Here is a 26,479-nt window from a genome sequence, read left to right on the forward strand (position 1 = left end):
CTCAATGCAGACCCTAGCATAGCTAGGCTAGGAAGCTTCCGTCGTTTGTATATCCATATATAGAGGTTTACCTATGGAGCTAGAGATCTTGTTGAGCCCTCTTCTTGTCCAGAATTGCAAATGGAGGCCTGGGAATCTTACCCAAATGGGGATCGTTGTGAGTTTAAGCCTTTCCAGGGCACAACCAGGAACCCATTTTTGCAGTATGGGAGCTCTTCTTGGTTGACTCAAGAGCATATGAACAATCTTCAGCATTCGAAAATTTGAATAGGAAAAATCCATTTGCCAAAGCAAACATATGGAATTCCCCTTTCAATCTCCATCTTTTTCGAAGGAATTCTCTAAAAGCCAAGAAATAAGGTATTTTTCCCATTAGATATCCCACTAGACAGTTTAATCATTTCCCTTTTGCTTCCATAAGATCATCTTCTTTAAATTTTATCAAATCTTCTTTGGTTTCCAAAGGGTCTTCCTCAATGTAATCTAACTGAGATTCCATGGTACTTTCAGCTGCCTGAGTGAAGAGATGTCCCCAATATCTTATGGGATTTAGGCTAGATAACAAAGGTTCTTGTGCTGGGTTCTGTCCTGGGTTCCCAAAAGAATCATTTTGGTCTTTAGAAATGGTTTCCAAGGTGCAGGCCTCCACCTGGGTTGCAACCATTTGTCCAAGAGGTTTAGGGTTATGAAGGACCAATGGGTTATGAATCAAGGGGGGGAATATTTTTCAAATTTTGAAAATTTTTCGTTTTGGCTCGGAAGCACCATCGGGCGCCCAACTAGTACTTCTAACTTTCCCGCTTCAGCAAGTTTTGCGCTGATTTTGGGGGTCGTGGCTTGAGGAGACTCTTCCTAACATAAGTGTTGGAAATTTTAAATAGTTTTAAATTGAAAATTCGAAGATGCTTTTTCTTTGTGTTTAAACTTTGGAGGGAAGATTCAAATTAAAGTTTCCTCTTGTTTTGAAAGCAAAAGTCTTTTGCTTGAATGGGGACTTGAACCCAAGACCTTGGTGTGTGTGTTTGTATGTAAGTGAGCTCTCAACTACAAGCAAAAACAAATAGTCCCACATTACTTTGGAAGAAAATGCTTCTCATCCATATAAGATGGAGAGTTGGAGAAAGGCTTGGGCCTTCGAGGGGCTTTAGAATTTGTTTGATCCTAGGCTTTTAGAAGATCACAAGCCCATGTGTAAAAAACACACGCGTGCGCCGGGCTGAGGTCCGAGTTCAGGTTTAAAGAAAAGGATCCTTCTATTGCAAAAAACCGTTTTGTTTTTTTATCCCCACTTTTTTATATTGGCACCCCAAACAGTTGTGATAATAACACCCATTAAAGTTACAAAACCGTTTCATCTCCAACGGTCACAAATGTGACTGTTGGGAGAGAAATGTTTTATGGGTTTAATGGTGGCTTTTCCCTCCCCAACAGTCACATTCGTGGGTATATATAAAGGGGAAGAAACAACATTGCTAAGAAACAATTCTGTACACAGAGACATCTGGACAGACGTTTTGGGGTCGCTTTTGCCAACAGAAAAAGACAGAGATTTATACAGAAAAAGGGTTTTGTTTTTCTGTTTTTCCTTATTCTCCTTCCATCCATGCCTTCGGTGTCTGAGCACAGTTCTAACGTGGTTATGGGTGGACTAGTCAGCGAGTGCACGTGGACTGGAGCCATATTTGACTGTTTTATCTTGGAGCGTCGATTCGCGAATCCCGACTGCATCGGTAGGGGGCAGATACGATTCTTAAGGAGAGTGACCACGTGGCACGACTCAGCCTTCTCTTTTCGAACCCGATTTTTTCTAAACGGTTTTCATCAAAAGAGATAAGTGCAACCTGTTTTCATTTTTTATTTCAATTATGGTTTGATTACAGTACATGAATTTTTAGCTTCGAGTTGCATTATTTTGAGGTCGAGTAACATGTTTTTAGTTCAAGTAACCTATTTTGGGTTCGAATAACTTGTTTTGACTTCGACTTTCTGTTTTGGGTTCGACTGAGCCATATATCATTTCTTCATTATTTGTTTATAAGATCTGTAGAAATCTGATCCGTCCATTTTATCCAACAATCTTAAGAGTCATAATATTTGGGCTTCTTAAGATATGGATTTTTCGAACAAGAAGCTAGTTTTAGGGGAATGTGACTCGTCAGAACTCGCAACCTTTAGTCTTCCCTACCTTTAGTCTTGCTTGGCTGCTAGTGAGGAGACCATTAATGCTGTTGTCCTTTTCATTTTCAGTGTCTTTTTCCTTCTGAACTGTCTGATGGTGATGTCTTATGCCATTTCTTCTTTGTTTCCAAAGAAACCACTGGGTTAAAGACAGAGCCGTCTGCTGGTAAAGATTTTTCGTTTCTGCTTCTTGCCTCTTTCATCGTTTCGTCCTACTCTCCTCTCACCAACCTCTCATGTATTGACCAGAGAAGATTTTTCTCCGAATTCTCGGGCCACTATAAGAAGCCCGCGCGGATGGTAATCAATGGACCTATCTGCAAATGTTAATGGGTCCAGAGCACCTAAAAACAATGGACACCATATACTAAGGGTCAAGAGCCACAGCCTATATAGGGTTTCTTTGCAACATATAAGGCATCGACAAAGCTGGCAAGGTTAGCCACTGGCACCTTGGCTTGTGGCCAACCCACCTGCATAATCTTAAAGCCAAGGCATTAGTGATGATGACATTATTATTTTATAATTTTTTACTTTATATTTTAATTAATTATATGTAGTTTTTACTTTTTTTTTTTTTTTTTTTACTTTTAGACTATTTTTATATCTATATTATTTATCTAGTTTTTTTACATGCAGTTTTTTTTTTTTTTTTTAAATGTGTGTGAGAGTTAACTCTAACTTGGTACACTTCCAAGCCGGGTCGAGTTGTTGATATTTTTTGTTTTTAAAACTATGTTTGGGTCTCAATTAGCCACTGCTCTCATTTATAAGACTCTTAATAAGGGGCTGTTTGAGTGAAGGATAGATTTCATGGATAAGACCCTATCTTAGTTTGCCTTGTATTCCGTTTTCGGTTAATCGCGGATAAGTACTACCTCATATCATTTCAATCCCTGAAAACAGGCAATTTTCAGAAAATAAAACAAGGTAAGCTCAATGCCACTTTGATTGGAATTACAATTGTCCTTGTTTTTTTAGTTCTTTTCCGGGGTTAGTCTTACCATCAATATTAGTAGGAAAGAGAGACAATGGATAACTTACACCTTGGAGATTTTATGTAGGATAGATTGTGCTGAAATCAAACAGCCATGAATAATTTGCCTCAGTGCTAATTTCATTAGTGCAGCTCTAATAATTTCCACAAACTTGCCATCCAAAATAAATAAAAATAATAATGATAATTTCCATATACTTTGCTAATTGATAAACCTACCATGAGTACTTTGCCTCCTGTCAAGTTTCAATGTTACTACAACTGGCTAGCCATAGGTTGTTCGAACCACAACAATTCTGACAGGAACCTGTGCCCATCTATTATAAACTTCTAGACTAGATAAAGGCTTACAAATCAATTCATTTCTTGAAACATGATAATTGCACAAAGAGCAATCACATGAGAATTCTATTCTTAATTAGCTAAACGATCAACTGACTCAAATGAAATTAGAACTAAGTAGGGCGGGCATGTAGAATTTTAAGAACAAAAAGACAATACAATAGAAGAAGAATAGAAGAGGCCTTTCTTTTAAGTAACTTTTCATATCTTCATTCCATTCAAAATAACCACAACAGTCCTTTAAATAGGCTATTTTCATACGTCCAACAACCATAAGAAAATCACACGTTTCTCTTTAGCAATACTAACTTCACATTACATAAGCTCTAACTTCCTATAAAATAGTATTCGACTTTCACAAGGAAACTAAGAATATTAAGAATACTCTAAAGCCCAAACAGTGGTTAAAGCAAAACAACTAAACAGATAAGAATAAACTAAAAATCTTCCGCACATCCAACACTTCCATACAAATTCTGAAAAACTAAACTTGGGTAGGCCCTCTAGTTTGAATTATGTTTCCTAACAGGGCATACGAGAAGACGGAGAAGAAGGTCTGTGTGATGGTGAGAGTGACAATAACAATGGCTGCCATCAGAGACATCATGATACATGGATTGCTGAAATAAAAGTGAGAGCGAGAATAATAGTAGCTAAACCAGAATCGGAAAACAATATAGGCACAAGTTGCACAAACAACAGCACACGCTGCCCAAACAACGGCACACCACCCTCCAAACGTGCTTTCTTTCGTAATATTTGTTCACATCCTTGAACAAGGAGAGGTAATAATTTTCGAAATCGACCCTCTTCCTCACCTGGTTGAAAACAAGGGCCACCTCTTCATCATTAGCCAACGTATGTTCAATGATCTTCTTCTGTTTCAGTATGGTGACATCGTTTGGCGTATTGATGAGACAAGCCATCAAGAAAGTGTAGCTTGTGAAGTGAGCTCCGGAGATCGGAAAACACAGCTCCCAGGCAATCAAGTTTCGAAAGAGATAATTGGTAGATTCATAGATTAAGAGGTGTGGGATTTCCATTGCCCCTTTGCTGAAATTTACATCCAAGAAACTACCCCTCTTCATCTTCTTCTGCTTGAATTTCATTCTTGCATTTTTGAGCTCCGTTGCAGTGGGGATTGACATAGGTGGTGTCGGTAGTCCTTTGTTTGATGATTCCGGGGACCTGTTAGAGGGCATACAGCAACAGCAGGAGCAGATTTTGTGTGATTTCTTAGATGGCAAAAGACTAGAGTGAAACAGGTGTAGGAGATGATAAACTTTTTGAGGGTCATGATGGATTTCATTGTTTCTTGGCAAGAGATGATCGAAGAAATCGAGGGCGATCTGAGAGAGAGAAGAAGGGTTGCTCGACTTATCGACAAGTTCAAATAAAGACTGTAAAACAAAGAAAGGGATTTGGTTCTCTAGGAGGAGCATGTCATGGGTTACAAGGGAGAGCATCCATTTTTTATCATATATGGGATCTGCTTCTAACCCTCCTTCCTTCTGTTCCTTGTACTTGAGGAAAAGCTCGACGATGAAACAACCATCGACCACCATCATTTTAATGAACTCATTGCTCTCAAGATGGTCCATGCTTTCGGAGTAGCAGCTTCGCGCTCGCATCTCTATTTTCTTTATCTCTGCTAAGTAATTCTCTAAGCTGAGATCTCTGTTTCGAGAGAGGATTGCATTAAGATAGCGCCATTTGTGCTCTTCCATATCTTTCAGGCATGGCTTTCCTTTGTGAAAGGGGCCGATGGAGATGATTTTGGGTTCGTAGGCGTTCTCATCAGTCTCGTAAATGTGCTTCGGGACTCTGTAGATGCTGTGTTGATCTTTATTCCCCGGCTTGCTACTACTGGCTTCAAGTTTCTGTCTCATGGCAGTAACCCATGCATCATCAGCATCTACTGTTGAATGTTCTCTCTGGTTATCTTTGTTTGCCATCGTCCGTTTCTCCTCTTCTTCTCCCTATATATGGAAAATGAAAATCATCACACTACTCTATTGACTAAGCGTGTGTATTGCGTGAGCAAATGCCTTGCACACGAAGTAAGGTGAATGGTCAAGTCAGCTCTTAAACATTATTTGATGATGATGGCGAGGAGTGACCAGCAAGGCGGTAATTTACTCATTTTTTACCATTCTGTTCAGACTTCTAGGGTTTATAAAATAGGAATAGGAGATTGGATGTTTTAGAATTCGGGTTGATTTTTTAGAATTCGGGTTGAGCTTTTACCTTAAAATTAGGTCGGGCTCAGGTTGATTTCTATTCATTTTTTTAGCAAAAGCTCAACCTGACCCAACCCAAGTTGTACAATTTGAACTGCCTTCACATGCTTTCCTTCAAGCACCAGGCAAGTGGGTCATTCAGACACCCGGAGCCACATTAGCACCAAATTTCGATGGGCCCACACACAAATCTCAAGATTGAAAAGAATCCATGAAGGACCACTAAAATTATGGAAACTTGCCCACATCAATGGGCCCACCCACCTTAACATCATCTGATGGCGCTTCTGAATAAAATGATTGACCACAAGTTGCATCTAATTGAGCCAATTGATGATATCAAGCTCTGATCGATCAGAAATCGTCATCAAGGGCTCCAAATATTCAAAAATTGCATATTAATCAGTGAATTCGACATCACTATTGCACTTAAAATGATGCAGTTGCCCTACCAGACCTACAAATATATCAAATTCGAGCACCTAATCACAAGTAAGCATGTATTCAAAATAAAATCCCCAGCAATTGACATTAGTTTAAGAAGATATGATGGCTTGGATTGATAGCAATCATCGAATACTAATTGAATCCCGGAGCCAAAAATCATGTTTTTGAACGTTGCCCAGAATCGATGAGATCAACGATTTAAAGTGGGGGCAATATTAGGGGCGGCAACAGTTCAGTCTTGGTTCGGTTTGACTCCCAACCCGAAACCGAACCGAACATGCTTACCTCCAAACCGAAACCAAACCGAAACCGAAACACTCCAAACCGAACCGATGAAAAGGGGCACATTTATCATTTTCCGTATTTATTATTGTCCAAACCAAACTGATCCGAAACCGAACTGAAATCGAAACCGAACGGAACCAATCATCGGTTTGGTTTTACCGAACCGAAATTTGAATCGGTTTGGTTTAACCAAACCGAAACCGAATTTTTGGTTCGGTTTCGGTTCAGCTCGGTCGATTTTGCCACCCTTAGGCAATATGTTGTGGGGTTGAACCTAGTCAGCAAAAATCCCAAATCTCAAAATTGGCCTCCTCGTTCCAAAAATTCTCAAAAGTACCCTTAAAATTCCCCTTTTTACAGAATATACTTATTCTTTTAAAAAAATTCTTGCAATCCAAATCAGCCTTTCTCTACTACCCCTTCCCACCCACGATAAAAAAAAAACACTAGATTTCCTCCTCCAACAAAACTAGAGGGTTTTTTCAATCCAAATCAGCCTTTCTCTACTACCAGTTTCTTTTGAGCCTCAAATACCTTCAATATATCTTAAGCTACGCTGTTCCGGTGTTAAAAATCTCAAATCCCATACATGCCTTAATAACAGTGAGATTTTATATGATGCGCCGCTGTATAAACCTGTAATTTTCAAAAAGCATGGTACGACCCAATCCATAGGATGATCCAAACCGTTCATTTGTTGGGCCATAAATAGGTTATACCCCAAAATTCATTTCCGTATGATGATCCTAACCCTCTGTCTATCAAGGAACTGCAACCTCTATAGATGGGACGTTTAGGATCATCCTATGGAAATGATTTTTAGGGTACAACATATTTACCTTGTGGCCCAACAAATGGACGGTTTGGATAATCTAGAGTTGGCCGTACTTTACTTTTTGAAAAATACGGCTTGGCCACACATCATATAATTTCTCAAATAACATCCAATCTCCTATTCCTATTTTATAAACCCTAAAGTCTGAACAGAATGGTAAAAAAATGAGTAAATTACCGCCGTACATAAAAAGAAATTTCTGGTCAACAGTAAAAATGGGGGGAACTGAGACTTTACACCCGGATTCTTTCCTTATCCTTTTTTTGGTGTTTCCACTAACTGATAAAGAGGTGGGGCCGGGGCATTAATTTGAGACAGTAAGGGTACAAGGGAGGGGCAATAATTTAGGTGGTATTAAATACTTATAGTAAAAAAACGTCATGGAAAGTAATAATGAAAAAAATTTCGGATTTCGGGTAGGGCTGTAACTTGGGTCGGGTTGAGGTCAACCAGACCCGAGAACCCATTTTTCCAACCCGATTTCCAACCCAACGAGGTTCAGTCCGACCCGACCAGAGGAACCCTTTTTTCCACCCCAAACTCAACCCGGATTGGGAAAAGTCAACCCGAACCCGAACTCAACCGGACCTTTTTTCAGGTTGAACGTGACCCGAGCTGCATATTTGCGGGGCAGGGGATCCGCCTCTGCTTGTTGGAATTAGGGGTGCAAGTTTGGCCCATTGAGCCCTGACCCACCCCGACCGCCCTGAGCCCGAACAAGGTTAGAGCTAGATTTTCCAACCCTAAGGGCGGGCTTGGATTCATTTTTTAGGCCCTGACTCAGGGTCGGGTCGGGCTAAGAGTTGATACCTCGCGCTAACCTGACCCTATTTACACTTTACCGTGACTTGCCCAACCCGACCCTGCTTACACTTTAGAGTCACAATTGGTCCAATCCGTGGTAATATAATGCAGCACACCCTCTACTTAATAGTGGGTCTGATTTAGGTGGTATTAAATACTTACGGTAAAAAAACGTCATGGAAAGTAATAATGAAAAAAATTTCGGATTTCGGCAAGGGGTGCAACTCGGGTCGGTTGAGGTCAACAAGACCCGAGAACCCATTTTTCCAACCCGATTTCCAAGACCTTGGTGTGCGTGTTTGTGTGTAAAGTGAGCTTTCAACTACAAAGAAAAACAAATAGTCCCACATTGCTTTGGAAGAAAATGCTTCTCATTCATATAAGATGGAGAGTTGGAGAAAGGCTTGGGCCTTCAAGGGGCTTTAGAATTTGTTTGATCCTTGGCTTTTAGAAGATCACAAGCCCATGTGTAAAAAACACACGCGTGTGCCGGGCCGAGGTCCAAGTTCAAGTTTAAAGAAAATGATCCTTTTATTGCAAAAAACCGCTTTGTTTTTTTATTCCCACGTTTTTTATATTGGCACCCAAACGGTTGTGATAATAACACCCATTAAAGTTACACAACCGTTTCATTCCAACATCAAATGTGACTGTTGGGAGAGAAATGTTTTATGGCTTTAATGGTGGCTTTTTCCTCCCCAACAGTCACATTCGTGGGTCTATATAAAGGGGAAGAAGCAACATTGCTAAGAAACAATTCTTTACACAGAGACATCTGGACAGGCGTTTTGGGGTGGCCTTTGCCAACAGAAAAAGACAGAGATTTATACAGAAAATGGGTTTTGTTTTTCTGTTTTTCCTTATTCTCCTTCCATCCATTCCTTCCGTGTCTGAGCACAATTCTAACGTGGTTCTGGGTGGACTAGTCAGCGAGTGCATGTGGACTGGAGCCATATTTGGCTGTTTTATCTTGGAGCGTCGATTCGTGAATCCCGACTGCACCGGTAGGGGGCGGATACGATTCTTAAGGAGAGTGACCACGTGGCACGACTCAACCTTCTCTTTTCAAACCTGATTTTTTCCAAACAGTTTTCATCAAAAGAGATAAGTGCAATATGTTTTCATGTTTTATTTCAATTATGGTTTGATTACAGTACATGAATTTTTGGTTTCGAGTTGCATTATTTTGAGGTCGAGTAACATGTTTTTAGTTCAAGTAACCTATTTTGGGTTCGAATAACTTGTTTTAACTTCGACTTTCTGTTTTGGGTTCGACTAAGCCATATATCATTTCTTCATTATTTGTTTATAAGATCTATAGAAATCTTATCCGTCCATTTTATCCAACAATCTTAAGAGTCATAATATTTGGGCTTCTTAAGATATGGATTTTTCCAACAAGAAGCTAGTTTTGGGGGAATGTGACTCGTCAGAACTTGCAACCTTTAGTCTTCCCTACCTTTAGTCTTGCTTGGCTGCTAGTGAGGAGACCATTAATGCTGCTGTCCTTTTCATTTTCAGTGTCTTTTTCCTTCTGAACTGTCTAATGGTGATGTCTTATGCCATTTCTTCTTTGTTTCCAAAGAAACCACTAGGTTAAAGACAGAGCCGTCTGCCGGTGAAGATTTTTCATTTCTGCTTCTTGCCTCTTTCATCGTTTCGTCCTACTCTCCTTCTCTCCTCTCATGTATTGACCAGAGAAGATTTTTCTCCGAATTCTCGGGCCACTATTAAAGAAACCCGCGCGGATGGTAATCAATGGACCTATCTGCAAATGTTAATGGGTCCAGAGCACCTAAAAACAATGGACACCATATACTAAGGGTCAAGAGCCACAGCCTATATAGGGTTTCTTGGCAACATATAAGGCATCGACAAAGCTGGCAAGGTTAGCTACTGGCACCTTGGCTTGTGGCCAACCCACCTGCATAATCTTAAAACCAAGGCATTAGTGATGATGACATTATTATTTTATAATTTTTTACTTTATATTTTAATTAATTATATGTAGTTTTTACTTCTTTATTTTTTATTTTTACTTTTAGGCTATTTTTATGTCTATATTATTTATCTAGTTTTTTTACATGCAGTTTTTTTTTTTTTTTAATGTGTGAGAGTTAACTCTAACTTGGTACACTTCCAAGCCGGGTCGAGTTGTTGATTTTTGTTTGTTTTTAAAACTATATTTGGGTCTCAATTAGCCACTGCTCTCATTTATAAGAATTTTTTTTTTTTTTTGAAATAGTGATTTGTATTAAATGACAAGGGAGCACCCGAGAAGGGGCAGCCCGGAGAACAAAAACAAGAAAGAAGAAATAGGGAAGAAGAAGAAAAGATACAACAAAAATAACAAAACTAAACTACGGGGGAAGATGATCGAACCAGAGAATACTCTCCCTCCCAACTCCCTGCTTGGCTAACACATCCGCTTTTTCGTTTGCCGACCTCCAAACGTGTTTAAAGACAATAGCCGAATCCACAACAAAATCCTCAATTTCATCAAAAAACGCCAAAAATCTCCAAGGAGGAGCTACACCACCCTTCAACCACCGAATGACATTCAATGAATCCCCTTCAACAACAATATGGTCCTTCCCTACTCAACTTCTTGATCCCAAAATAGGCCGCTTTGACTTCCGCCTCAAAAGAATCACACACACCAATAGGACCAGAAAAAGCCCAAAGTATCTCACCAAACTCATCACGACAAAGTCCCCCAACCCCCGCTGGACCCGGGTTTCCAAAACAAGCACCATCAAAGTTGATTTTCAACATTCCTGGCATCGGAGGCTCCCATCTTTGGACTATGTTAATTTTCCCCTCACTACTAGAGCACACTTCCCTCCAATGTTCCCAAAGATCAATGGCCGATACAAAAAGAAAGGATGGAAGACATCTAACCCACGATATGACCAATGCTATAATCCGCATGTACAAATAATAAGGTGATTTGGCCAAACCCTCAAACACCCTAGAGTTTCTTTCCTTCCAAACCACCCACCACGTAGCTAGCAAACACACATTCCACAATAATTTCCCTCTCTTTTTCCATGGCACAAACCCCCATATAATCAAAAGATTCTGAATAGTTCTTGGGAAGACCCAAGTGATTCCAAACCTCAGAAAGATACATTTCCATATGATCCTGGTGAAAGAACAGTGCATGAACAAATGATCCACAGATTCCCCATCATTAAGACATAGAGGGCAGTGATCAATTAGCAACATCCCACAGTTTCTCAAGAAGTTAATGGTTTGTATCTGTCACGCCCCGAACCCAAAATCCAGGGTCCGGCACACGTGACAGCCGCCGCAAGCCCAAGGGGTCGCCCCCACAAGCATGCAAGGCTTCCTCACAACCAACTATTCTCAATATTCAGATCGATTAATAAATGCAGAAATTTTAGTCTCAATTAAAGCTCCAATGAAATATATCTATAGCTCCATAAGTATAAATCCAACAATAATTATTCCAAGACAATCACCTTAATAAAATAACAAAAGTTTCTAAATTAGAATAATGAAATAAAGAAGGAAATCTCCTAGGCTCCAATCCAAGTGCCTGATCTCAGCAAGTCTACTGCCGCTCCTCTGTATCTGAAAATTGTTAAACCACATAATGAGCTAACAGCCCAGCCGGTTTCACCTTATTGGCAAGTAGCGTAACCCAAGGCGAACACTCGTTCGCAGGACTCACAGGTCCTAAAGCGCGCAATATCACAATATCAATAGCCAGAGGACTTCCTACTAGCCGCCCAAGATCAACCTTACGGGCAAATAAACTCGACCGGTCTACGTGATCACGTCTGTAGACACTCCATTTTGACCGTGCCCTAATCCCTTCATGTTTGAGCAAAGCCTCATCAAATAAATGAGATAGAACCCCAAATTTCACCCCAAGCTAGCTTAGGGTCCCAGCTAAGCCCCTGCAAAATTTCGTCAGAATCCGAGCGCGTTTGCCTAGCAAACGAACCCAGGCGAAGTTGTAGTGTAAAGCAGAAGAGGGGGGTGTGTTTATCCTGAGAGGGGGGCGATTTTATTCTGAGATAATGTATTTTTTTTTATCCGAATAGGACGCGCAAAATCGCGCGCCCATCAAGTGGAGTGCCAATATCAAGTCTCAAAAATGTCTTTAAATACTGTTTTTTTTATCTCATTTTAGAAAAGAGGGAAAAAGGAATTTTCGCAAGAGAAAGAGGAGAGATCCCCAAATTCGCCAAAACCCCTTTCTTCTCCGATCTTCTCCGGCTCACGCTCCGGTCAGCTCCGATCAAGCTCCAGCAGACTATTTTTTTTTACCTTCTTTTCTTTTCATTCTTCATCTACTATTCTCAGATACGAATCTGTTGCAGATCTTCCCTTTTGTTTAAAATTTCAAAAAGCTGAAACCCTACTTCGAGCTCTCATTTTTTTCTTAGATCTAGGTTTTCTAAACTATAGATCTGGTTGTGAAAGCCTTAGATCTGCAGAAGGAAAAAGAGAGGGAGAATATACAGATAATTTTCAAGTTGAAACCCTAATTTTGCTTTCCCTTCTTTTCCGGCTAGAATCCGACAATACTCCGGTCGGCTTCTGGTGAGATTTTTCCAGCTAAAGAGAGAGATCTCGTATCTTAGATCTTAGATCTAAAAAAAAAAAAAGGGTCAAAGGGCTCAGATCCGAGCGGAAGTGAAAGAAATTCAGATTATCTGAGATTAGAAAGAGAGGAAAAGTAAGAGGATCTATCCTAAAGGTATTTTTATTTATTTTTTATTTATTTATTTATTACTCTTGAGTTTAATCCTCTGTTGTGCTGTGTGATGAATGAATATTTAATAAGTGATAGAATTTCTGTTTCTCTGAATGAGTTATATTTTGTTTGATCAAAAAAAAAAATATAAAAATAAAATAAAAATAAGTAAATAAATAAATAAAATATATATATATATATATATAAGCTAGAATTTAGTTTTTTATCTCGCCGGAGTTATAACCTATTCTTTTCTTATCCGGCAAGCCTTTCTTCATCAAATTCTAGGTTTTGTTGTTCTATCAGAATCTGTAATACAAGATATGCTCTGCTTTCTATTGAGAAATCCTAAAATTTCATCATTTCCTTTGTTTTCTTTTCAAAAATCTTAAGATCTGTTAGCTTGATTGGTTGAATCTACCTTTGTTATTGTCATTTTCTAATAAAGAAGGATAATTAGCGAGATTGATTTGTGAGATTGATTTTGTCCTTGTAAATAAAACAAATATTTCATCACAAGTTCAACACTGATCATAAACTTGTCTAATTCTTGGGCAATTAACTCTAGGTAATATGATAGAGATTCTAAAATTTTGATTTGGTTTATAACTGGTCATTTGGCGATGGCAGTATATGCAAATGGTAAGAGTAGGCCATCATTTAATTAGTATTTTATGCTTTTAAAGGGAATATAACTAGTTGCTGATCTGCCAATTTTTATTTTATTTTTTGATTTGAGGCCCTCTGTTTTTGTCATGCTATCAGGTTCAAATAGAGGAATGAAAACTGATTTTTGATGTGCTATAAGTTTCTCATAGTTGCACAAAAATTGGTATTCTCAAATGTCATCAGGTTCATATTGTTTTAAACTTAAACTTGTCTTATCATGATACTCATACATATACTTAAAAGAGATGACCATAGGTAATGCATTCATATGTTCAGACCCCTATTTATTTTGTTGGATTTTAGAGTTATGTTTATAACTGTTTGAATCATAGCTTGAAGTTTGGGTCATTAAAATAGTTAAAGAAAATGCAGACAAGTCATTTAATATCCTAACTATTGTGTCCCAATTAAAAGCATTCATTAGCTGTTTTAAAGGATTCATACTTTTATCTTTCATGTTTTGTCCCTTTGTAAATTGATTCAAATTGATTCAAGTTATTTACTTCTTTAATCATTCGTGTCCTGATGATCGTTGAACTTGATTGGTTCTATTTTGAGCTAGATCTCCAGTAGTAGTCATTTTTCTCTTTAAATAAGAGAAAGAAGTTACAGAGTGTCAAGATTTTCAGATGGGTATTTCCTTTATCACAGAGAGAGCACTTTTAGGCACTAAGCACTTATTCCTTTTCGAAAAATTGATTTTTAGGACCTCTTTTGGAAATTAATGTAAAATATTTGAAATTATGTCTGTCTTCACATCTGTTGGGGTGAAAGGAGCTGTAGCATAATCTGAATCAGTTGCCATAACCTGAGTCAACATTCTGTTATTCTGGACATATTTTTATTTCGTTATCTGATTGTGTTCATATGATGGAAAACTGAATTTTGCTTGTTGCTCATTATCTTATACCACTGATTTGTTTCATGAGCACACGGTTGCTGTCCTCATAGTTTTTTTTTACACACTTTTGCTCTATTGTGTCACTGGGTCAGCTCATCTTCTACACTATTTTAGGCACATGGTCAGCTCATTTTCTGCACTCTTTTGGCACTGAGTCAATTCATTTTCTGTATATTTCTGTACTGTTTCTGCATTGATATGGCTCACAATCTAACCCTTGTTTCGCATAAGTTTAGCTTATAATAACATCCTTTATATTTCGTATAGCAGCCTTCTTCATAGTTGTCAAGAGATAAAAATGTCAGGAACAGTTTTCTTTTTTATAGCTGCTGCCCATTGATTGTTTTCACGAATATATAGCTACTATCCATTGATAATTCATTACTTGCTGCCATTATTCTATAATAAATGCTGCCCATTGATATATAGCTGCTATCCATTGATAATTCATTACTTGCTGCACATTATTCTATAATAAATGCTGCCCATTGATATATAGCTGCTGTCCATTAATAGTTCATTACGTGCTACACATTATTCTATAATAAATGCTGCCCATTGATTGTTTTCACAAATATATAGCTACTATCTATTGATAGTTCATTACTTGTTGCACATTATTTTATAATAAATGATGCCCCTTATTTGTTTTTACAAATATATAGCTGCTGTTCATTGAGGGTCATTGTTTGAAGTTTATTCTTGCACATAAATGCTACCCTTGGTTGTTTTTACAAATATATAGCTGCTGCCCATTGATTGTTTTTACAAATATATAGCTGCTGTTCATTATGGATCATTGCTTGCTATCTTTTAGAATAAGGCGATGAAGGCGCTAGCCTAAGCCCATTTTTTAGAAGTTTTATTTAAATAAATTGTTTAGATAGGAAGAAGGAGATCAGATGACTACTCTATTCGATATTATCGATATGAGTACTGTCTGATTTCAAGGTGGGATGTAGAAATATTATTATGTGTATTTGATATCAGATGATTACTTTAGCATCATCTGATTTCATTGGAGTCCCCATATTGGGGTGATGTGTATGGTTGGGAATAGAAGTGTTTGATATTGTTTACTTTTACTTTATTAGGCTATCCAGCGGCTGGTCTGGACTAATTAATGTTGTTTACCATTTTATGATTGTTATATTCTTGAAAATTCTTCTTTGCTTAGCACTTGATTTATTCTTAGAATAAAATTTGCGATTATCTGATAACCCTTTCTTCTCTTTTTGATAGACTAACTCAGTCTTATAGATTTTGTTAAAATTCTTTGATATTAGAATTCCCTTTCGTTGAAAGGGCGATGAAGACGATAGCCCAAGCCCATTATTAGGGGACTTGCTCAGTCCAAGTTGCATACCCCTCCTTTGTATATAGGAGACTTGCCCAGTCTCATTCTCTTACTAACCCTCCTCTTTGTGCGTCGTTTGGTTTTGGGAGAACACCCTACTCGGCTTGGCTTCATACCCCTATCCTATATGGGTATCTGGTTGCACATTTGTTGCACCCTAGGGCTAGGTAGCTGTCCGGCCCGGCTGGGTGTTTTACCTTTGCCAAATATGCACAGGGTCTTTTATTCCTTTTTTACGTCATTTGTGTCTCGGAGACAAGCCTTGTCTCATGTAGAGAGTTTCCCCTTTAGGAGGCTTACCTAGCCTCATGTTAGAGTGGCCTCCTCTTTTAGAGTGAGTCTTTGACTCGGTAGTGTTATTAGAGAGTCTCTGACTCATTTGTTCCTCCTCTCTAGTGTTATTAGTTAGGAGTTTTTCCATTAGAGACTAACTCAGTCATATAGAGCCTTCCCTGCTTAGGATCTTAGATTATTTTCTCTGTTCTTGGGGCACTATCTTTCTTGTTGTGGTTTGTCTCTTTGAGACGCCAGTTTCTTGTTGTGGATCGTCTCTTTGAGGCGTTAGTTTCTTGTTCGGGGTTTCTCCTTTGGATTTAGGGCTTTGCCCTAGTTTGTGGTTGTTCTTGTGTGTTCCCTGGAAGATTGAAAACATTTAAAGGTCCTGAGCATTGGAAAAGCTTTAAAATCCAAAAACATTAGAAATTTAAAACCCAAAAACATTTGAAAACTTTAAAAATATCAAAAACATTTAAAAATATAAAAAACCTTAAAAAAATATAAAGTGTTGAGTGTTTCTTTTAGAAGCGTAGTTTGAGAGTTCGTTTCGAACTACGTTGGCTTGATCCTCTTCCACGAGGTACGTAGTGCAGCTTGAGATTCTTATCTCAGGTCCAGCCAAACCTTTGTAAATAAATCATTTACCCATTTTAAGAAAAAATACCAAAAATCTTCAAAACCTTGTTTTCAACAAGATCTTCCTCTAGAGTTAGTAGTTTGTCCTAGATAAAGAGTTTTAGAGTTTTGAGTTTGTTTTTGATGTGTTGTGTGGTTTGTTTGTGTTTGTGTTAGAGTTAGGAGTTTGTCCTAGAGTTATAGGAGCGCCTCCGTCCGGTCAGTTGGCGATCCACATCGCCAATTGATGACTAGGTCTAAGATGCGATAGATCCTACTGTTTTCCTTAGGATATACAGCCTAGCTACACATAGATTATAGGAACCACCTGCATTAGCTTAGAGCTAACCTGCATTTAGTTAGGGCATATAGGGTGTCCTAAAATCTATAATCCATTAGAATTTAAATAATCACACAAGAAGCTTTAAAAACTAGTCTGGTTTTTTAGATCGAGTCTAGGATAGAGGTCTAGATGTCTTAGGCATCATAGCTTAGAATAGGTGCGAAGAACTACGTTGCCTTGATTCTCGTGGAGGCGGGGATACGTAGGCTTCTTTGGATGAACATCAGATCATCTAAAGACTCGGGCCTAGGTATAGATTAGAGTCTTAGGGTTGTATGGTATCGAGTCATTTTCTATGTTTTGCAGTGTTTTCTTACTTTATTGCGCAGACCTTATACTTTTTTGGTGTGTCATGCATGTGTTTGTTCATCAGAACTTAGACACCCATTAGGCATGTCACTTATAACCTAGCTATGCTTAGGTGACATATGTTTCTTTTATTTTATCTTGTGTGCCTTTGATTTCATCTCCGAGACATGCATGATTAGATAGACGTCTTCTCGGAGATATTTATTCCCATTTCATATGATTTTTGCCCAAAGCTCTTCAAAATTATTAAGTAAATGGCATAAGAGACCAGGTGTTTGCACTTGGGCGGATGAGGTGCTCTTTAGACCTTCCGAATTCGTAACCAGGCACGAACCTTATTTTATATCTCTGGTTATCCGTTGCAACAGAGCATAGTGTGGGATCCAGGGCCTACTTCCCTGGATGGCGACTCTTCTTTGTATAAGGTATGCCTCGAATCTGGGCTAGTCCCCGAATCGAGAGGTATCTCACCTTTGTATCGCCACTCATGCTGTGAGGGCACATTTCTTTCGAGAGTTCCTTGGTAGAGCTCTCCATTCACGTGGATGATCCATTAGAGACCTTAGCGCGTGGGGCACACGTCCCTCACCGCCGCCTCTCTCGGATCGGGGTCCACAGGCTGGCGACTCTGCTGGGGATTTCTTGGAACATTGCCTAACTCTGTTAAAATGCCATTTGTTATTAATTTTGAAGAATTTTGAGCTAAAATCATTATAAATGGGAATTTAATCGCTTAGAATCCAGGGGCACCAGATAGGTGCTTAAAACAAGGGATTCACACATTGCACAGCATACATCATTTTGTTCTTCATTTTCTTTTATTGATTTTCTTATTATTGGCTCCACGGGATAGATATAATGCGTGCCTCATGGGATATCACTATCCAGATGGTGCTGTTGTATCTATTACCAAGCTATGCGCCAGTGCTGCAGTCGTAAACACTCGGTGTACTTGTGTTTACAGCAGCCGGTGAGCAATGAAGCATACTGTATATAACACTCGGTGTACTTGTGTTATATACTTAAAGTATGGATCATATGCATAGTACCTGATTGAGTCCGGAGCTCTACTTTCATTTTACATATATTATGTACATGGATATATATGTTGATTTAGTAAAACCCAATTAGGATCTGCATGTGCTTATATATATATTGCATTCATATAAGGACGAACATGTGTTGCTCACACATGTTGGAGCTTAGATTTAGGAGCCATGTCTTATTTCTTAGATTATTGTAGCTCACCTTATGTGACTACATCGCAGTCCTACACTCACATGTCTGTCTTGAGTCAAGCTTCTTGACTCTATGGAATCATATTTAGGGCTGGTGCCCCTGGTTAGGATATATATGTATATATCTATATTTTGATTATCAGATTAGAGCCTACTCATTAGTGAGGCTTCCTTATCTAATCAAATTAGTCATATCAGTCCGTTCTTCGGATCTAGACCCGACCAGTGGCTTTTACTTGCCCTCTCATGGTCGTGGCCTATCTTTTGCTCTAGTCATGGAGATTTTGTCCATATATCTTTTGATTATAAGATTAGGACCTACTTTCTAGTAGAGATTCCTAGCTTGAATCAATCAGTCGTGTATATTCATCTCTCAGATCTAAACCTAGCTAGTGGCTTCTACCTGTCACACTCATAGCTATGGTTTATTCCTTGACCTAATGATGATAAGTATTACCTGTTTTCATCCTTTAAATTCAAGCCTCATTTATCCATTCTTTTGTTGTATTACTCAGATTATTGTTCGTCCTGTCTTAGATATGGTTGATAGCCTGTCTGCTGTCTCTATGACCATAGTCTATCATTATTGATCTTCTTGATCGTACATTTTTGTCGTCCACCTTTCAGATTTAGATCCGGTCTATGATCTACTTTTGTCATTTTATGACCGTGGTCTCTTCCCTGAGTTTCTGATCATCTTTGATCATCAATGGAACATTTGATGTCGCCAATTATATCCTTCTTGTGATTATTGGTTAAGTCCATCTTTATTCTTTGTTTATTCCAAGTTATTCTCCATTCCCTAATTATCCCATCCTATTCTTTGTGTTTAGGTTAAATCATGGCGAATAATTTGTTGAAAGGCTGGATAAGCGAGACTATTGGGGCTCTTCCGCTAGAATCCTCGGATAGGAGTATGGCTGATCGGTTCATCTGTGCCTTCAGTCATTTGAGTGTTTCCGATATAAATTGGAAGTTTCTCCAAGCAGCCGCTAGATCCTGGGATCCTAATCTGCATGTTTTTCGATTTGGATCATTCGAGCTTTGTCCTATATTCGAAGATTGGTGTGCTTTATTAGAGCTCCCAACAGATGGACTTTGGATACAATCTTCGAACATAGATTCCTCTCATTCCATTTTTTGCAAGCTATTCAAAAATCAAACCGTTGATGCACTTTCATGCTTAACGGATACGTGTGTACAAGTTCAAAACCTCATCACCCTTTTTTCTGAAAACGTCGATCCTACCAACTCTCGTTTTCAGAGTTGTCGACGCAATGCTTTGATTTTTAGTGTCTTTGCGCGATATGTCATTCGGAGAAACCCTCGTGTTGCTCCGTTAACCTTGTTAACTGTGGTAGACCAAATTAACAAAGGGAGGAATCCTATCCCTACCATGTTAGCAGAGACCTTCTTGGGACTAGATCTTATTGCTTCCCAAGAGATCAAGGACAATTTCTATGGATGTGTCAAGTTGTTGTATGTCTGGCTTAGTGAAAAACTTCAAATTCTTCAGCGACAAAGCCAAAATCCATATACCCTGAAGAATTTCCATACCTGGAAACCAATAGCCCATCAACCTAAGTCCATCGATGAATGGCACAATTGGTTGCAACATGTAGAGGAGAATCAGTTTCGCTGGGTAAGTCATTCATGTTTCCATGTTTTTACTAGCACTTACCCGCATTCATTTGTTTACCTCATGGGTACCGAGAAATCTTCCTTTTATGCACCCATGCGAATTCTCCACCAGATTACGGGAATTCCGTGTCCTCCCGGAATCATAGTCCCTCCTCTTTGTGAAGATCTCACTCCTGACCTTATCCGATCCATTGTGGCTGCTTGGGGAAACAAAAATATAGAAAGGAGGTTAGGCTTATCTCGCAAATTCCGACGTGGAGAAATATCGGAAGAGCCCGCAAGTCGGAGGGCTCGGATTGAGGAGCCTTGAAGATCCGTATCATGTTTTGTTATTCTGATTTCTGCATTTCCCATTTTTGTCAGTCTGTTTATCCAGTTGTGATTAGAGATTAATTTTTTTTTCATCCGTTGTAATCACAATTTGAATTTTATTAATGAAAGTGTGTTTTTGCCTCTTTTGTCATTGTTTGATCAAAATAGTTTATCTCGATTGTCAAAATTTTAATCTAGTGTTTATACTTCCATTTCAGGGATTCTTGATTGAGCAACCATTGCTCCTAAGAAAATCCTTGTTTCAAAATCAACCTGGTCCCGTCAGTCCGCTGATTCCAGGCTGAGTCGTTTTTCTTCCTCACCAATTTCTTTTACCTCCCCTGCATTACCTTTCTCCAATCTCCAGGAAATCCCTTCGCCTGTCCGATTTCCTATTGCACAGATGGCTGACTCTGGAAACGCTATAGCTGAGATGAGTGAGATGATGAAGGCTATGCTTCAACAGATGAATAACATGAATGAAGAGATAGCCCGTCTGAAAAATGACAGAGAGTCTACTTCCAGAGAGCATGTAGCTCAGCACCCATCAGTTATACCTCCTCCCCCTCCTGCAATGGCCGGGCCTGCAGTCTTGAACGTCGAAGACGATCTTGATAATGAGCAGTATGAAGAAGAGAATTGTCATCCTAATCTAGATAGAGCCAATAAGGGCAAAGCAATATCGGATAGGATGGATAGGCTGGCCCAAGAAATGGAAAACATAAAATTCCAAGGCCCGAAAAAGTTGAACATGGCAGATTTTATGTTATACCCAGGAGTCACACTACCTCCTAGATTCAAGGTGCCGGACATGGATAAGTACGATGGGACAGGTTGTCCTAGAAGCCACTTAATGTCTGTCCTTCCGCTCCTTCAACAACATGGTTTATCTCCAGATCAAGTTGCTCTTCTGTTCCCTAGATCCCTTGTTGGAGTGGCTAAGAAATGGTTCTTGAGCCTAAAGTCTGAAGAGATCCGAACCTTGGAAGACATTGCAAATAGGTTCGTCGAGCAGTTCTCCATGGAGGAGGGGATCGATGTGACCAAGAGAGATCTGAAGGCTTTGAAACAGGGCCATAATGAAACCTTCACTTCCTTCATCCGTAGATGGAGAAGGAAAGCTGCCCAAATGACTCATCGGTTGTCAGATGAGGATCAGATCAAGATTGTGGTGAAAAATCTATCACCACAATATTACCACCATATGGCTATCCAATATTTTCTTGATTTTAACCATCTTATTAAGACTGGGACTCAGATAGAAGATGCATTGGCTAAAGGCCTGAGATCTAGAGTACCATCTGATGGCAGAGAAGGGAAGCGACCTGTGATGGCGCCGAAAGAGGTCCATAATGTCAATTATGTCAGGCCGCCCCCACCCAGAGTAGTTACTGAAGTAAGAAGGCCGACAATGGAGCAGAAGCCTCTTCGTCATTTCGATCCCCTTCCGTATTCTTTGTCCGTAGCTTTGAAGAAGCTATTGAAGGACAAGAAAATCAAGTTGCCTGACATTAAACCTCCTCCCAACCCGTTGCCAAGATCCTGGAGAGAAGATCAATTCTGTGATTACCACCGTAACACAGGCCATATCACTGATAGGTGTTTAGCTTTGAAACACCAAATACAAAACATGATTGATAGGAAGGAACTGTCAATCGAGTTACCAAATGTAACTAGAAACCCCCTTCCTACGCATGCAATGCCGCCTCCATCCTCGGTCAATGTCATTTGCGCCGAGGAGTCTGTCATTGATCCGGCTTCCTTCATATGTGCTGTGGAATCCGAAGAACCCTATGTTTGGAAATTTGAAGAAGAAGATCAGTGTTCAGAATCTGAAAAACCCTATGTCTTATCCTGGAATGACCCTGATGTGGCTGGGCCATCAAACCAATCCTACATTCTCCAGTGTGAGGATGAAAAGAAAGAAAGCGAATCTCTGTATGTCTTAAGGGTGAGTGATGATGAGGAAGAAGAAATACAAACCCCATACATCCTTAAGATAGATGATGAAGATTTGTTGTTATTGAACGATCAGTGCGATGAACTCCGCCACGTCACACGGGGTGGGCGAGTCTTCAAACCAGCTGAGCTTAGAGTTGAAAATCCCGCTGAAGTTGCAAGAGGGGTTGACAGTCAGAGGCAGAAACAAAGACTTGATGAAGAGGAAGATAACCTACTGAATCAGCTTAAGAAAACCCAAGCTAATGTTTCAATTTGGGGTTTGTTGATGGCATCGCCGAAGCACAGACAGGGTGTACTTCGTGAGCTGAACTCGTCCCAAGTATCTGTTGAGATTACTCCAGATGAGTTGGTCGGCCTGGTAGCCATGACCAAAGCTTCAAAAGCTTTGTCTTTCTCAGACGAAGATTTGCCGTCAGAAGGGAAGGACCATACTCGTCCTCTCAAAATTACCTTGCTTTGCAACCAGAAGAAAGTCTCTGAAGTACTGGTAGACAATGGGTCAGCTTTGAACGTGTGTCCTTTGAGCACTGCCACTACTCTGGGGTTTGGGCCTGAAGACTTCATTCCGTCTGAGCAGGGTATACTGGCATATGATGGAACCCGAAGAGACGTTATTGGAACGTTGGCTACTGAGATTGTCATTGGAGGAGAAACCTTTGACATTGAATTTCAGGTGTTAGATATCAAGACTTCTTTTTGTCTGTTGCTTGGTCGACCTTGGCTGCACAAGGTTGGAGTTATCCCTTCCACACTTCATCAAAAACTGAAATTCATTCGAAACAATCGGGTGATCACTGTCAAAGGAGATCCCGAGCCAGAAGTTGGACAAATATCTCAAGAGCTTGTTACTGAAAACACAAGAGATATCAGTCTGACAGGATTTTCAGTGGAGGTTTCGGCTATCACCATGAAAGAGGCTATGAGTGAAGAAATTATGTTTCTCTCTAGCACCAATACTCGGGTAGTCAAGATGATGCGCCGATTTGGATATCTCCCAGGGGCAGGTTTGGGGAAGAATATGCAGGGCCCGATTGAGCGGCCCGAGTTGAAAGCATCTGATGGGTTGTTTGGGTTGGGATACAAGCCGACTCGCAAAGAGGTGCAGGAAATGAGAGCCTACATGTTTAAATGGGCCGAGTGTCGCCGCAAGGGTTTAGAATTTCCAATGGGACCCTTCAGTATGATAATGAATGGCAGATTCCGGAAAGAAGGAGCTGATTGCCCTTATTACGGTTTTTCAGAGCCATGGTATGATGAGAGCGGGCTAAAGCTGCCTGGTCTTGAGATCTTCTTCGCAGATGAGCTGCCAGCAGAATTTTACAGTAAGCAGATTGCAGAGGCAGTAGTGACAGAGGAACCAGACTCAGACTGGGTTGAGAACTTTGAGCCAGAACTCCTGAATTCTTTGTTTCAAACTGAGGCACCAGTCATTGCTATGATTGGAAGAGATGCACCTTTTCTGAACCCAGAGGACTATATCACCCCAGCCAAGGGACCTCTGGATAACTGGACCTCACAGGTTATACCCCAAGTAATCCCTCAGTACATTCCAGTCCCTTCAAAAGAGTCAGTTATTTTAAAGTATGTGTCAGTTTCTGAGTCCATCCCAGAGTCTGTCATTTCTAACTTTTCTTTTGATGCAGGTACTGTAGAAGTCGGGTCTACCTCTGGAGTGGGTGACGAGTCAGTCCTTGGTGGTGTCGAGTCCGAGTCTGAGGGCGTATTCATTGATTCTTTGGCTGTACATGTTTCTCATCGCGTCGATACTGATGTCGGCTTATTTTTTCATTCTGTTTCAGAGTCTGTAACGCCTGATGTGGGCGAGTCATCTGATGTAATCATTGATTCTGACGAAATAAAAGACTCTTTTGCTTATATTCCTGTACTTGTCTCTTCTGTTGATTCTGCTTCTGAACTTGATCAAGTAACTAATAATGATAATCAAGATTCCCCGTCTAATGAGGTAGCCGACGAAACTCCCCTTGAAATCAAGCATATGATTCAACAAGAGGAGAGTCGCCGCGCTAAACCACTTGAAGAGGAAATTGAAACCGTAAATATAGGTGATGAAACCTTAATTCGAGAAATACGAATTGGCAAAATTTTATCTCCTGAGGAGCGTGAAGAATTAATCACCTTGCTAAAAGAGTTTAAGGAGGTTTTTGCTTGGTCTTACGACGACATGCCAGGATTGAGTGAGGACATTGTCCAACACAAATTACCTCTAATCCCTGGCATCCAGCCGAAGAAGCAAAAACTCCGAAAGCTTAAAACAGAATGGGAGTTGAAAGTTCATGATGAGGTTAAGAAACTACTCGAAGTGAAATTCATCGAAGTAGTTGAATACCCTGAATGGCTTGCAAATATTGTACCGGTGCCCAAGAAGGACGGGAAAGTCAGGATGTGTGTCGATTTCAGAGATCTGAACAAGGCCAGTCCGAAAGATGATTTTCCGCTTCCGAACATTGATCTCCTGGTTGACAATACTGCTGGGCATGCACTTTTATCCTTTATGGATGGATTCTCAGGGTATAACCAGATCAAAATGGCGCCTGAGGACATGATGAAGACGGCATTTATTACTCAGTGGGGGACATATTGCTACAGAGTAATGCCATTTGGTCTCAAGAATGCTGGTGCCACCTATCAGAGAGCTGCGACTACTCTTCTTCATGACATGATTCACAAAGAAGTCGAGGTCTATGTAGATGACATGATTGTCAAAGGCAGGACTCGGCCAGAGCATACAATCGCTTTGAGAAAGTTCTTCGAGCGAATCCGGAAGTTTCAGCTCCGCTTGAACCCTAATAAATGTGTATTTGGGGTCACGTCAGGGAAGTTGCTTGGATTCATGGTCAGTGAAAGAGGAATCGAAGTGGACCCTCAGAAGATCAAGGCTATCCAAGAAATGCAACCACCAAAGACAGAAAAGCAGATTCGTGGATTCCTTGGCAAAGTGCAGTACTTGAGGAGATTCATATCTCATTTAACTATGACGTGTGAACCCATCTTCAGGTTATTGAAAAAGAATTCCTCTAAGAAATGGAATGAAGAATGTCAAGAAGCGTTTGAAAAGGTCAAGCAGTGCTTGTCTTTGCCTCCTGTCTTGTCCCCAGTCATTCCTGGTCAACCGTTGTTGATGTATTTGTCCATCACAGATACAGCAATGGGTTGTATGCTCGCTCAGCTGGAGGCAGGGTCTAAGAAAGAAAAGCCCATCTACTATATCAGTAAGAAAATGCTAGAGTATGAAATCAAATACACTGTCTTGGAAAAGACGTGTTTAGCATTAGTCTGGGCAACTCAAAGGCTTAGACATTATCTTCTATCGAACAAGATATTTTTGCTCTCACGGATGGATCCGTTAAAGTATTTGTTCGAAAAACCCGCTCTTACTGGAAGAACAGCCAGATGGTTGCTATTGTTGTCTGAGTTTGACATCACTTATGTCACTCAGAAATCAATTAAGGGACGGGTCATCGCCGAGCAGTTGGCTGATGCTCCTGTTGAGGAGAATGCTTTTCTGAAAGCTGATTTTCCTGATGAGGAGATCATGGACATTGAAGAAGAGACTCCGAGTTCCAAGTGGCTTATGTATTTTGACGGAGCTGTCAATAATCACGGTCAAGGAATAGGGGCAGTTTTGGTATCTCCAAAGAAGGAGTACATTCCATTATCCATCAAGTTGCAATTTGAGTGCACCAATAACATGGCAGAATATGAAGCATGCATCGCAGGACTTGAGGCGGCTTTGGCTTTGCGAATTCAAGACATCGACGTATTCGGAGATTCAATCCTGATCATTTGTCAAATAAATGGGGATTGGAAAACAAAAGAGGCGAGGTTGATCTCATATCATACTTATCTCGAATCTCTGGTCAAAAAGTTCAGGAATGTCACCTTCACTCATCTGTCGAGGACAAGAAATCACTTTGCTGATGCCCTGGCTACTCTGGCATCAATGTTGGACATTTCTGCTACAATGGAGGTTCAACCTTT

General features: G+C 40.0%; 1 protein-coding gene and 1 pseudogene across 1 annotated transcript; one reads left to right on the plus strand and one right to left on the minus strand.

Annotated features, from left to right (window-relative positions):
* Positions 1-3,700: 3,700 nt before the first annotated feature.
* On the minus strand, positions 3,701-5,512 carry LOC143852261 (UPF0481 protein At3g47200-like; annotated as a pseudogene).
* Positions 5,513-21,269: 15,757 nt separating this feature from the next.
* Positions 21,270-24,132, plus strand: LOC143853289 (uncharacterized). The gene is made up of 6 exons (XM_077363008.1): positions 21,270-21,520; positions 21,626-21,689; positions 21,777-22,657; positions 22,766-23,101; positions 23,678-23,906; positions 24,124-24,132. Exons 1-6 carry the CDS (start codon positions 21,270-21,272, stop codon positions 24,130-24,132), a joined length of 1,770 nt encoding a protein of 589 aa, XP_077219123.1.
* Positions 24,133-26,479: the final 2,347 nt, after the last annotated feature.

This window comes from Tasmannia lanceolata, unplaced genomic scaffold (assembly GCF_043159265.1).
Source record: "Tasmannia lanceolata isolate RefF3 unplaced genomic scaffold, GAP_Taslan_0.1 ptg000019l, whole genome shotgun sequence".
Taxonomy (NCBI): domain Eukaryota; kingdom Viridiplantae; phylum Streptophyta; class Magnoliopsida; order Canellales; family Winteraceae; genus Tasmannia; species Tasmannia lanceolata.

Excerpts from the sequence above, each read along its gene's own strand:
- LOC143853289 (XM_077363008.1), top strand. The coding sequence starts at position 21,270 with ATGGCAGATTTTATGTTATACCCAGGAGTCACACTACCTCCTAGATTC. Across the intron at positions 22,658-22,765 it reads AGAGGGGTTGACAGTCAGAG|ACAGGGTGTACTTCGTGAGC; the intron begins GCAGAAACAAAG and ends GCCGAAGCACAG. Across the intron at positions 23,102-23,677 it reads CGAAGAGACGTTATTGGAAC|ATTCCGGAAAGAAGGAGCTG; the intron begins GTTGGCTACTGA and ends AATGAATGGCAG.